The sequence below is a fragment of the Tursiops truncatus genome, chromosome 1 (assembly GCF_011762595.2).
Source record: "Tursiops truncatus isolate mTurTru1 chromosome 1, mTurTru1.mat.Y, whole genome shotgun sequence".
Classification (NCBI taxonomy): Eukaryota; Metazoa; Chordata; class Mammalia; order Artiodactyla; family Delphinidae; genus Tursiops; species Tursiops truncatus.
Window position 1 is genome coordinate 1,751,423 of NC_047034.1, and position 13,363 is coordinate 1,764,785.

General features: G+C 64.1%; 1 protein-coding gene across 3 annotated transcripts in view; it reads left to right on the plus strand.

Annotated features, from left to right (window-relative positions):
- Nucleotides 1–11,317, plus strand: part of KIF21B (kinesin family member 21B) — a 43,987-nt gene extending 32,670 nt beyond the window's left edge. For 2 of the 3 annotated variants that reach the window (XM_033847011.2, XM_033847119.2), the window contains 9 exons: nt 311–424; nt 1,928–1,966; nt 3,635–3,771; nt 4,521–4,701; nt 4,821–4,985; nt 5,187–5,304; nt 5,908–6,078; nt 6,579–6,778; nt 7,768–11,317. In XM_033847011.2, coding sequence (XP_033702902.1) covers nt 311–424; nt 1,928–1,966; nt 3,635–3,771; nt 4,521–4,701; nt 4,821–4,985; nt 5,187–5,304; nt 5,908–6,078; nt 6,579–6,778; nt 7,768–7,825 — 1,183 coding nt within the window. In that variant the 3' untranslated portion in view covers nt 7,826–11,317. The remainder of the gene's footprint in view (nt 1–310; nt 425–1,927; nt 1,967–3,634; nt 3,772–4,520; nt 4,702–4,820; nt 4,986–5,186; nt 5,305–5,907; nt 6,079–6,578; nt 6,779–7,767) is intronic. The other variant, XM_033847171.2, reaches the window with a different exon arrangement.
- Nucleotides 11,318–13,363: the final 2,046 nt, after the last annotated feature.

The window sequence follows — 13,363 nt, forward strand, 5'->3', positions numbered from 1 at the left end:
CACCTCTTTTGACCTCAGCTGGGAAGATGTGCACTTGGGTCCTCATGCCTGCAGATGACCAGGAACCCTGCGGGTGTTGTTTGGGGCTGACAGATAGGCTTTGGCGAGCAGGTGAATTAATTCCCAAATGCAGAACCCACGGATCACGAGGACCAACCCCTGGGGGCCGAGCAGGAGCTGGGCCGTAGGACCCCCTGCCCTGCCGCCCGCACAACCAGACGGAAGGTGGTGCAGGCGACGCCGCGTGCGCATGCCCGTGGGCAGAGGCGCGGTGACTGACGGCTGCCGCTCTGTCCTGCTCACCTGCCAGGTCCACAGACGTGGGGTTCACGCCCCCCTCGTCCCCTCCCACTCGGCCCCGGAACGACCGAAACGTCTTCTCTCGTCTCACCAGTAACCAGAGCCAGGGGTCGGCGCTGGACAAGTAAGAGCCGGGCGCCGGGGGGCGGGGGGCACAGAGGGGACAGGGAGGCTGCAGGCGGGTCCTGGCCGCAGGCAGGCGGGCAGCGGGGAGACGCTAGGTGTGCTGCGCTGGCCCTTCTCCCGGCACCTCTGCCCTTTCTGTGCTGCCCGTGGACCCCTCCCGTCCCCTGAGCGTGTGGGGACCGCAGGAGAGGGCACGAAGGAAGCCACGGGGCCAGGCCCAGGCAGTCGGGCACCCCGAGGGCCTACCCAGAGCTGCCCCTGCCTTCTCTGCTGTTGCTGATTCTTCTCTGAAGCCCCTCCGTTCACTTCAGTCACGCACACACACCCCCACCCCCGCTAATGTTCAGGCCACGCCCCAGCGCCCTTGTGGAGGGTCCCTGCAGAAGGAGACCCCGTTTCTGTCACATGGTGGGGCTTCAGCTCACCCCTACTGAGTGCTCTCGCTGGACACTCACCTCCCAGTGCGGTGGGCACCGCCCCCCGGCGCCGCCCCAGGCTGGCACGCACGTGATTCCGCCCGGAGTATATAGACCAGCCGCGAGGACTGCCTCCCCTGCTTTACAAAGGAGATGAGGCTCAGAGGCCCCGGGACACCTAGAAAGCAGCCGAGTTGGGCCCAAACCTGGGATCTCTGACCTGTGGGCCTCTGCGGTGGCGAAGGGAGAGGCCCCGCCCTCCCGTGCTCCCCTCCGGGCCCCCCACACTGCTGGGCACCCCCGATACCCAACCTTCTGCAGCCCCCGGAGGGCTCCTCTCGGCTCCAACAGCTCCTCTGTGCTTTGGCGGAGCCCAGGCTACGAAGTGCTACTCCTTTGCCTGCATCGCCTCTCCTCACAGAGGCAAAACATCGCTCCTGCCCCAAACCTGCCGTGGCCCCCCTTGTGGGAAGACAGCACCGAGCCCAGCCCACGCCAGCCAGGGGACCCCCATGCCAGCCAGGGGCCCTTCACACCAGCCAGGGGACGCCCATGCCGGCCAGGGGCCCTTCACACCTTGACAGGTCCTTCTCAGCAGCTCTGGGTGGGACCCTGGCATCCCAGCTCCGGGGGCTCCCAGACCCCGGTCCTGCCCGGTGGCCCGGGTGTCGGGCCCATGTGTGTGCAGAGGCAGCCGCCGGGCACCGTCCAGCGGCCCGTGGGGCCAGTGCTTGGGGATCAGCAGGTCTCTGAAGCTCTGCTGGGAGAGGCCTGCTCCTGGGAGGGGTGGGAGGAGGCGCAGCGTCGCTCAGGGGGCAGGGGGCCCCCAGCTTGTGCAGTGAGGCAGCCGAGATCCTGGGACCAGCAAGGCCCGTGTCCCCTCTGCCCCTCCGCACCCCCATCCCCGCCCCAAGCTCCCCGGCCTGCCCCACCTCCTCTCCGCTGCCCTCAGGCCCTCCTTCCTCTCCTCTCTCCGCTCCCCCCGCAGAGAATAACCACCCTCTGACCTCCCCGTGCTGCTGCCGCCTCTGCTCCCTCGTGTGTGTCCCTCTCTCCCCCTAATCCAGCTAATTTTCTGCCCCCAGGTCTGATGACAGCGACTCCTCTTTGTCGGAGGTCCTGAGGTACACAGAATGGCTCGCTGCTCCCTTTCTGTCCCCCTTCCCCGCACCCTGGCCTCAGCATGCGGCCCCTCCTCTCCGTGGCTCCCCAGACCCCCTCCCGCCCTTCTCACCCCTGGTTCCCCTCTCGTGGGTGCTTCGTGGCCTCTGACTGCGCCAGGCTGGAGCTGGGGGCTCTGGAGGGCATGGCTTCTGGTGGCTTGTCACCGGGTGGGAGGGGCGGGCACGGGAGCCTGGGGGGCCGGAGCCCTGGAGGAAGGCTGCTGGAGGTCGCGCAGGCTCAGCGTCCCGGCTTTTACTCAGCTGTGTCGGGGGCTCCCTCACCGACCTTGGCTCTGAAAGAGAAGTGGCCCTGCCCACGACTCCTGGCCCGAAGGCCAGGAGTACCAGGAGACCTTTCTCCCTCAGCCAGCCCCGCGCACACGCACACGCGCGCACACGCACGCGCGCGCAGCCCTCCTGCTGCATAACAAGGGGCAAGTCCCAGGACCTGGTGGCCTGAGCCCCGGCTGGGAAAGGGCCACCCTGGGCTGAGGGCTCCCTCTGCTCTTCCGGGGCAACCGCCACTCACTGTTCCTGCCCCCGGGGGTGACGCCCCTGGCTGCAAGGCTGCCACCCACGCCCTCACCCCCTGGCCCCTCCCATGGGCGGAGGGTTATCCTTGTAACTTGGGGTCTCCCCACTGCTGTCTTGGGCTCCTTCCCCGGCTCCTTCCCCTGGGCCCAAGCCAGCGTCAGAAGCGGGGAGCTGGGGGCAGGGCTGTTCGTGTGCCTGCGACACCGGGGACAGCTGTGCCTGTCCAGCCGCCGTCCGTGGGGGTGCCGGTGGAGTCCGCGGGCTCTTGAGCAGCTGCGGGCAGGGCGGGGCATTGGTCACGTCAGACGCTCTCGGCCACAGGGGCGGCGCTGTCTTTGGAAAGAATAGGCCATGTTTCAGACGTGCACGTGGCTTGGCCAGGGGCTCGTTCCTAGAGACCCTCAGTGGGAAAAAAAATCCTCCTCCTCAGGCCCTCCAGGAGGCTGGTGTGTAGCGAAGTCCTCAGGTCCGCTCAGGACAGGCGTCCTTCACCTCTGAGTGTTTGTGGGGAGGAGGGGGCCATGCCAGCTCCGCTCCCCACAGGGGCCTGCACTTTCTTCCCACAGAGCTGAGCAGGGCTCCCCAGAGGGACTTAGCCCTTTGCAGATGACAGTCACGGATCTGACCACACTGGTCCAAAGGGGCCCAGGTGGAGGTGACGTGCACGCCTGCATGCGCGCGTCTCTGCCCCGGCGTGGCGGCCTGGGCGCCTTCCCTCTCCGCACTCCTCCACCCTCCCTGTGGACGCCGAGGTGCCGGAGGAGCCCATCCAGCTCTGGGGCCTCTGCCCCGCCCGGCTGGGGCCTGGGGGCGTGTGTGTCTTGGGTTCTGGGTCAGGCAGGCGACGGAGGAGACTCCCGCGTGTCCTGGCCCCTGGCCGTGCCCGGCCGGGCTTGCTCCCCAGAAGTGCTCAGGATGGCAACTGAGAGGCTGCACCACAGGCCCCCGTCTACGCGGCTCTCGGACCTGGGGGGCTGTGGCTGGAGCCCCTGCCACAGCCCGAGTGCCCCTGCGCCTGTCCTTCACCCGGGAGCCTCGCTCAGCCTGGCCGCGGTCCCGGGCTGACGGGCACCTCTCTCCCTCTCTCCCGGGAAGGGGCATCATCACCCCGGTCGGAGGAGCCAGGGGCGCGCGGACGGCCCCGCTGCAGTGCGTCTCCATGGCCGAGGGCCACACCAAGCCCATCCTCTGCCTGGACGCCACGGATGAGCTGCTCTTCACAGGGTCCAAAGGTGGGCGGAACCCGGACCAGCCAGGTGGGGTCAGGGCCTCCCGCCCTCCCGCTCCCTTTGCCAGAGCGGGCTGCCCAGGAGACGGGATCACAGCCGCCAGGTTGAGGAGGTGGGGTCTCCTGCCGGGGCTCAGGGCTCCCCACCCCGGGCCTCCCCTCCTAGCTGGCTCTGGGGTCTCCATCCAGTACCTCCTTCCAGACCTGCCTCCGGAACTCCAGGAGGCGTGTCAGGTGCCCCGCCTTTGCTCATCTCAGCCCCTCCCCGAGCCCAGCACTTAGGGCTGCGCACTTCCTACGATTCCTTAATCCCAGCGACAGTCAGAAAACGTTACCTTCCGGCTAATAGAACAGTGGGAAGTGTGTATACACCCACCTGCGTGGCAGGAGGGAGAGGGCTGTGAATCGAGGTGAGGTTCATTGGTTCCAAGTTTTCCCCCTGAGACTTGCTGCCATCGTTCGTTAATTTGGTCGGCGATTGGCAGGCACGGGAGCTTTACTCCAGCCCCGGCGCCGCAGCGATTCTCCATGAACCTGGCGTTGGTGGGCGTTTGCCCGAGAAGCCCTGGTGGGAAGTGCCGGGCTCGTCCGTGCGCCACAGGAGCAGGCGGGAGCACGTTTCCACCCCCGGACCCGGAGCCCATCCGCTGGACCACCTCCCCTGGCCTTGGCGGCCCCGGTGGCTGTGGGCACGGGAGTTCCCCTGGCCCCGGCCGTGATGGCTGTCCCCCGCTCACGCCCGCTCTCTCGCAGACCGCAGCTGTAAGATGTGGAACTTGGTGACGGGGCAGGAGATCGCAGCTCTGAAGGGTCACCCCAGCAACGTGGTCTCCATCAAGTACTGCAGCCTCTCTGGGCTTGTGTTCTCCGTGTCCACCTCCTACATCAAGGTGTGGGACATCCGAGACTCGGCCAAGTGCGTCCGGACCCTCACGTAAGTCGTCTCGCCCGGCTCGCACTGGTGGCGGGGCGGGAGCCAGGACCCAGCCCAGGAGACCCGCGAGGGACAGCCCAGCCCTTACCTCTGACCCTGCCTCTCTTCCTCACGGGCAGGTCCTCAGGCCAGGTGGTCTCAGGGGACGCCTGTGCGGCTGCGTCCACCCGCACCATCACCAGCGCTCAGGGAGAGCACCAGATCAACCAGATTGCCCTCAGCCCCTCGGGCAGCATGCTGTATGCCGCTTCGGGCAACGCCGTCCGCATCTGGGAGCTCAACAGGTCGGGGAGGGGCCCGGGCAGGGGCGGGGGACCCCCGGGGCGGCCCCGGGCTGCAGGCGGCTCGTGCCTGGGTCTCCATCTTGCTCTGAGGGGGGATAGTCTCCTGGCTGGCGTATCACCCCAGGGTAGACCCCCAACCCCACCCCAGGGTCCCCCCGATCCAACCCCCGCACCCCCGGCTGGGCCTCTCCTCCCCTCCAGGTTCCAGCCCGTCGGCAAGCTGACTGGCCACATCGGCCCTGTGATGTGCCTGACAGTCGCCCAGACCGCCAGCCAGCACGACCTGGTGGTGACCGGCTCCAAGGACCACTACGTTAAGGTACGGAGAAGTCCTTGACCTTGACCTTGAGGCCGGCTCGGTGGCGGCTCTGTTCTCCTCCTACTCTCCTTACCTTGGCCCTCTCCCTCCACTGCCTTGGGACTCATGGGAAATAATGAGACCCCTGGGGATTTATGCTGAAAAGTCACCCCCAAGGAGCAAGGTCTGTGCAGGAGGCCAAGATTGACGCGTGATCTTGTACATGTGCTGAAAAGTCAGAAGGAACTTAAGTGTCCACGGGTAGAACAACAGGCAAGAAAATTAGGGAAAACCCACAGGACGGGAGGCAGCACAACTGAGTACACGATAAATACGAAAAAAACCCACAAAGAGCACAAGTCAGCCCTGGTGCTGTTTGCTCCCTGGTTGTGTCATTGCAAACGTAGGTACAGGGTCGGAGACTGGGAAGCAGTGGATAAAAAGGGAAAGAGGGCGGGGGGGTTATGATGAATGGTTTTATTTAAAGTACAAGTAGTGTTTATTTATTAAAAAATTGAGTAGGAGGCTCACACCCCAAACCCACCTTGAGTCAGCCTCCCTGCCCCCAGTTCCTGTCCCCCGGGAAGCCCCCCCCACAGCCTCCCTCCCGCCCCTCCTCCGCAGATGTTCCAGCTGGGCGAGTGTGTGACGGGCACCGTCGGCCCCACCCACAACTTCGAGCCCCCGCACTACGATGGCATCGAGTGTCTGGCCATCCAGGGGGACGTCCTGTTCAGCGGCTCCCGGGATAACGGCGTCAAGAAGTGGGACCTGGCGCAGCAGGAGCTCATGCAGGTGCAGTGGGCTGCGGAGAGGCGGTCCCCGGGCAGGGCTTGGGGGCCCTGTGTCCTGGCCCAGAGCCCCCCAAGCCTGCCACTTCTGCAGCCTCTTCCCCACCTGTGTTTACCCCCCCGGCCAGCACCCTCTTCCCCCAGTGCCCCCCCGGTCTACACCCTCTTCTTCCCCCCAGTGCCCCCCCTGGTCTACACCCTCTTCTTCCCCCCAGTGCCCCCCCACCGGCCGTCACCCTCTTCCCCCCCAGTGACCCCCTGGTCGGCACCCTCTCCTGCCTCCACCATCTGCCTTCAGGCAGCAGCTCTCAGGAAGGGTCTGCTCTCAGCCCCCGGTCTGACCAGTCTCCCCCTTCCCTCTCTTCCGACCCCTCTGAGGGCTAAAGGTCTCTGTACCAGTGCAGGGTCTCAGGGTGGAGCATGGGAGCAGGAACGAGGGACTCACCTCTACAGCCTGGGGCAGGGCTCCCCACTTCTCGCCCTCACGGCTCGCTCCTCCCGCAGCAAATCCCCACGGCGCACAAGGACTGGGTGTGCGCCCTGGCCTTCGTCCCGGGCCGCCCCATGCTGCTGAGCGCCTGCCGCGCAGGCGTCATCAAGGTCTGGAACGTCGACAACTTCACGCCCATTGGCGAGATCAAGGGCCACGACAGCCCCATCAATGCCATGTGCACCAACGCCAGGCACATCTTCAGCGCCTCCAGGTGGGTGCCGGGCAGAGAGCTCTGCTCCTGTTCTCCACCCTGTCCCGGGTGCTGTCCCCGCGGCCAGGGCATGGAGCAGACCCCGCGGCGCCCCTGGCCTGAGCCCGCCTTCACAGAGCGCCCAGGGGGGTGCTGGGCCCCAGGCTGGGACCACCCCCCGTGTCCCAGCCCTTCCTGCCCCTGACACAGCAGCCTGGACCCCTTTGCAGGTATCTCAGACCACAGAGCAGCCCGCCTCCCTCAGCCCCAGCTCTGGTCCCATCCAGGGACGCCCAGGCCCTCTGTCCCAGGGGCAGCTGCTCAGACGGCCTCTTCTTTTTCCTTCTTGTTCCGACCACGTTCCCTGTCTCCGCCTCCCCCTTCCCGCCTCCCCCTGCCTCTCCCCCCACAGTGACTGCCGGGTAAAGTTGTGGAATTACGTCCCTGGACTCACCCCCTGCCTTCCGCGCCGAGTCCTGGCCATAAAGGGCCGAGCCACCACCCTGCCCTGACCTCCGCGCCCCTCCGCTCTCCTCTCTCCACCCCATCCTCCCCCTCTTGCCTTTCCCCTCTTTCTCCACTTCGATCTGAGCTGCTTCTTGACGGTACGAGATTGTTTTACTCCTCCCCCTTCTCTCCCCCCGTATCCTGCCTGCCCCGAGATTGCCCCGCCTGCCCCTCTTCTTTCCGAGCATGGACGGGGGGCAGACCCCCAGGAGAGGGGTGCCAGGGGGCAGAGAGCAGAGGGGGAGCATTCAGGCCTGGACAAGAAAACAAAATAGCAACAACGGAGAGCAGCCGTGCTCAGAAGCCTGTGGGGCCTTGGTGACCGCAGGCCCCTCCCTCTGCCCAGCTCCCCTCCACCCTTGCAGCCACCCTCGGCCTAAGCAACGCTTGCCCCTGGGTCCCAGCCCCGCCTGGCAAGTTGGGGGATGTGGCCCGTGCTTCGTTCGAGGGTGGCCCGCCGTGGCCTCTTCAGGAATTGACCAGCCCTCTCTTGCTCCGCCCAGTGACCTGACAGTGAAGTTCTGGAGTGCCCGGCGCCTGGTACCCAGCGGCCCCCACTAGAAGTGAGCTCAGAGGACAGCCTGACCCTCGGCCCAGCGGGGCGGCGCCCGGGGGACAGAGGCTGTGGGCCTCCTGCCCACCTTCCTCTCCCCGACCTTCCTACGGGACACTGCCCCCTCCCGGCCCCTCCTCTCGGGGACAGGGAGGTCGGGGAGCTAATTAAGCTGTGAAGCCAAATTCCCCTCATTTCTCTCCCTGCAGCCTGCCCCCACCCCCCCACCTGTCCCGGGTTCTCTTGCCGCGCTGGCCACGCCCTTCCTCCAGCCTTGGCCCGGGGGGCCTGTCCGGGAGGTGGGGCAGCCCTCTCCGTGCCCCTCCAGCCAGCAGGCCTCCCCTACATTCTCTGGCCCAGCCACTGCACCTGCCTCTGAGCCCAGAAAGATAGCCCTCAGGTAACCATGGAAACCAGGTGCAGGCAGCTGGCCCTGCAGCTGACCTTAGCCCCTCGGCCACCAGTGGCCACTCCCCGTGGACCCCAGCAATTCTTTGGGTCCCTTTCTGCTGGGGCCACGGTGGAGCTGCTAGAAAGATTCCTTTGGGGAGACGGTCAGCGTCCTTCAGTTATTTATTTTTTAGTTTTATTTTTTGCCGTTGCCTCCTGGAAACTGACTTGAAGTTTCTTCCCACAAGCTTGTTCCTTCAGCTCTTAGGGGCCAGCAGTCCCAGAGGGGATCCGCCCCCCGCCCTCCATTTGCTTTGCAGAGGAGGGCGGCTCCCCTTTGACTCTGCAGCCTGGGCCCGTCCCCGACCTCACCCGGGGGCCGCTCTAGTGCCCCCGCCTCCGGCCGCTTGGCGCGTCAGTGCCTTCCTACGCCGGGGCCTGGCACCCGCCCCGGGCAGCCTTACACCAGCCATGCCCGCAGAGCCACATGTGTCTTCTCACCCGCGGGGTCTCCTGCCCGCTGTCCCCACTCCCAGAACCCCGGGTGGGCCACGTAGGAAGCAGCTCGGAAGACCGTCCACCATGAAGGGGCTTGGGCGGCACGCCCGGCCTGGCCCCTCCCCAGCCCCCCTGCATCTCACCCCGGCCAGGCAGAGCCCCTGGCGTCTTTCCCTGGTTATTCAGGAGACTTGCGTTCAAGCCTTAACTGGCACGGGCCAGGGTCTCTCCCTGTAGGGCCAGCGGTGAGGATGGACTCCACTGAGTTTCTCCTTTCCTGGGGGCCGTGGACTCCCCGCTCCCGGGATGTTGTTCAATCCGCATTCTTTTTCTTTTTACACACTTTCTCTGACGCTTAACTGGTCTTGCGCTTCCTGGCCTCACTCAGTCTGAGCGCCGGGAGCCCCAGCTCTGTTCAGAAGACGCAGTGACTTTTGGATCTTCCGGAGGTGGCCCTGTGCTCTCCCCTCGGTGCCCCTCCCCACGTGGCCAGGGCAGAACTCGCCCTGTCCCCACTGCTCCGAGCTGCCCCCCAGCTCAGAAAGCCGTCCTGCTGTGAGGGCCCCCTGCTGGACTTGGGGTCGACGATGGGGGAGCAGACGTGCAGCAGGGACACGCCCAGAGCCCGGACAGTGTCTTCAGGACTGGAAATCCCTCCTGCTGGGCCATCGCGGGGGTGCCGGGAGCCCCCTCGGCCGCTCAGAAGTGGGTGCAATTCTCCTCTCGGGCCCCGGCCCTCCCCCCACCTCAACAGAAAGCTTCACCCTTGCCTCCTGTAAGGAAGAATCTGCGTGACTGTTTACAAGCTGTAGAAACACAAGGCTGGAGGCCTCGGCCTGGGGCCAGCGGGCAGCGGCCGCAGGCCTGTCCTTGCACAGACGGGCCCTTGGGCCCGCGAGAGGTGCTCAGAGGCCCTGCCCGTTTCCTGCTGCTTCTCGTGGGTCAGCTACCTCACGGCAGGCTGGCTCTGCTGTCCTGGCGGGAAGCACTGACTCTGAACTTGAGGTCTCGGGAGCCTCTCCCAGCTGTGCTCCAGAGCACTGAAGTCTGCCCGCTCCTTCGGGGATGGGCTGGGTACATGGTTGGGGGGCCCCCAGCGCCCCTCGATGCACAAGCATCCTCAATGTGGAAGCACAAAATGGTTGTGATTTGAGCACAAGCCAGGGCTGGTGGCAGGCGGCCTGGGCAAACCCGGCCGGGAGGCTCCTCCCAGGAGGCTCTGCCCAGCGGGAGACCGAGGACGCCCGCTTCAGGGGCTGCCCTCGCTCCGACAGGGCTCGGCCCGCAGCCTGTCCTGATTCCGGGACGCATCCTACTACTTCCGCCCTGCTGTGCCCACCCAAAGGCTTGCAGGGCTGGGGGCCCCGGAGTGGCGCCCTTTTCCCCCGACATCCCGAATTGTTGAATGCTCGATCCCAGGTCCATCCCAGCCCCACTGACCCGTATCCTGTCCCGGGGCTGAGCCCCGGGAAAGCTCTCAAAGGGGCTGGCAAGCGCCCCTGACGGGACCGTCTTCCGGCCACTGCCCACGGCCTTCTCGGCGCGGTCCTGGGCCAGGCCTCTGCTCAACGTTAACCAGGCCAGCGTTCGCTTCCATCTGCAGGGCTGGCTCCTCCGAGGCACCTGGAGTTGACTCGAGCTTGCCAAGGAGAGGGGAAGGCTGAGAGAGGCCAGCACGCCCGAGCCTTTGAGGCGGTCTGGGTGCCGCCTTCCACCCCTTGGGAGGCCATCTGTGGGTCCAGGCATGGTCCGGCCCTGCTGCCCGCCAGGGGCCGGGTGGCTCGGGCAGAGGGAGTTTAAAGCACAAACCACCGGAGGGAGGACTGTCGCCAGGACCTGCTCACGCCACCCGGGGTGGCGGAGACGCGGGCAGGGCTGCTGTACGGTCAGGGAGTCCTGGCCTCTCCCACCGTTGCGGGGCGTGGCTCCCGGGCGTCCTCTGAAGCGGTCTGGGCTGGGTGCCGGCACACCCCCGGTCGTTCATCCCCACGTCGCCCGGTGTGCTCACCACCGTGTTGTGTGCCCAGGGCCTGCCCTGCCAGAGTGCTGAGCTCCTTCCCGCCAAGTGGCCCAAACCCAGCGCCTCTGTCCCTTTGCACCCCAAGCAGCCAGGGCTTGGCTGCCACCCCCCACAATCCCTCCTCTTTTGGCTCCCAAACCCTTCCCAACCCTCTGATGTGCAAAGATAGAGTTGACAGGGAAAGTTCTGATTCTTCTAAGACATCTTTGTTCTACTCCCCCTCCCCCAGTGATCAGAGGAGCTCCCAGCTGCACCACACCCCAGTTCAGCCCTTTGAACTCCTGTCCTGAGGGCCTTGCAGGGAAGCAGGGGCAGTTCCGGGAAGAGCCGAGGGTCAGAGAAGACCCCTGCCGTGAAGCCCTGCCCTGCCCACCAGCTCTTTTCTAGCTATCCCCTGCCCGGGCGCAGGGTTGCGTTTGGTTCAGCTCCTCCGCTGGGTGGTAGCACAGGTGTATATATGTTTTGTACGTCTGCCGATGACTGTACATAGTGTATGAAACTTATTTAAACCTCATGCTGTACATTTCTGTTCCCGGACCAGATGTGAGTGTTCTAAGAAGCTGTCATAAATAAAACGCGAATGACCCTTGTCTATGGTGTGTGGTGTGACCCTGAGGGCTACGGATGTTGGGCTGGTGGTCCTCCCTGGGGCAGGGGTTGGGGGAAGGGGCTGGTGGCGGGCGGGGCCAGGCATCTGGGCCAGGCCCTGTGTCCCCTCCTGGGACAGGTGCGCAGCTGGAGGCAAGGGCACCGGTGTTTCCTGAGCGCCTGCTCCATTCCAGACACTGTTCCAGGCGTCATCCATCGGGTTTTCACTACCTGTGTGACAGGCGGCGTTTGCATTTTCTGAAATGAGAAACATCTCAGAGGAAGCGGCTTGCCGGGCATCCTAGCTGCTAAGGGCAGTCATGGTCGACACCCGTTCCTCTCGCTCCATCGGGCGGGAGGCGCCGTGCGGGTTGCCCCCCAGATGCGGTTCTGTTCCTCGTAGCTTAGGAGGAGGGGACAGAAACACAAACGGTCACACGTGCCAACGGCTCCACCGAAGGCGTGACGTTTGCTTCCAGATCACGGCTTCTCAGTCTTAAAAACTCGTATTCCCTTTTCTTTTTCCCACTGCCTTAAAAATCCTCTGTGCTCTGCCTAGACGTCCCATTCTTTTGAACATAAAAGCCCCATTTTTAACATAAAAACGTCTGGGAGACGCCGAGCAACCCTGTAATGTGGTCTTCACCCCGGAAGACACAGAGTTGTTGCTGTAAAACGGAGCTGCTCTCGTGCTTGTAACTCACTAGATCCTGTTCGTTACTACGGTTTTCCAGGCATCGGTGATGCTCATATAACTTAGGAGTGTATGCACTTCAGGGTCCATAGTCCCGATGCTCTGCACTAGCTGTGTGTGCAAATCTCTGCTTCGTCAGGTTTAGCTCTATCAAAACTTTTTCATAACAGTTTTATTGAGATGTAATTCCCATACCATAAAATGTACCCTCTTTTTGGGGAGGTCAGTCCTGACTTCATCTTGTTTCTTTCTGTATTCCCTCAGCGCCTTGTGGCCACAGATGCTGAGCAAACATTTAAAGAGGGAGAGTGGGAGTGAATGAAGAAAGAACAGCCATCCTGGCGGGTGGAGTGATGAGCTGTCAGCAACTATCTAAACCTGCCTTTTCCTTTTGAAAACCACACATCCCCCCTGCCCCGCCCCCCGCCCCCCCACCCCTGCACCACCACCTCGGGGGCCAGTCTGCACCTTCTTCCCTCCCCCGACCACTCGGAAGCTTTCCTTTCTGAGGTCTGTATTAAGAAGACAATTGGGTCTCTCTTTGCTTTGTTTTCCCAATACCAAAGCAAGCTGCTTCCTCAGCCCGCACGGGCCCTGCTGCTGATCCGGACCCACGGCTGGTGACAGGTGATGGTGCCGAGGGGGTCGCCGTGGGGGGAGGAAGGTTCCTCCCCAGAGGGTCCTAGTCCTCACAAGGAAGGGGCTTGGTAAGTTGGGGGACCCTGAGCCAGTGACAGAGATGCATCCCCCCAGCCCCGCGGCGGGCACGGGAGCCTCCCAGCCCCGGGGAGCAGCGGTGGCTCTGGAGTCCGGTTGTTTTTGGCTGGTTGACCGAGCTCCACCCATGCTACCTCCCACCCGGCCTCACCCCACCCTTGCTCCCCACAGGCCATCTTTCACATAGGATTCTGCCCTTCGGGACAGAGCCTACTGTCGACTGCGGGAAGTGACAACGGGGCATCGCCAGCTGCATACCAGCGGGGAGGGGTGTGGATGAAACCAGAAGACGGAGGACCCGGAGCTGACTGCACCCAGCGGACTCCCCCTCCGCCCCCAGACTTTGGCCACAAAAGGTGGTTTTTCCAAATTCAAGTCTTGAAGAAGCCAAGGCACTTAGGGGTGGGGAAGCAGGAATAGTGAGTTAAGGGACATTGCTTTTTATTCTTTTAATGTGGGATTTTTCCCTCCAGATTATGAGTAATAACTGCTTATTATGGCCTCTTTTTAAAAAATTTTTGGCCACACCCCACGGCATGTGGGACCTTAGTTCCCCGACCAGGGATCGAACCCATGCCCCCTGCCCTGGAAGGCAGAGTCTTAACCACCGGACCACCGCGGAAGTCCAATAACTGTTTA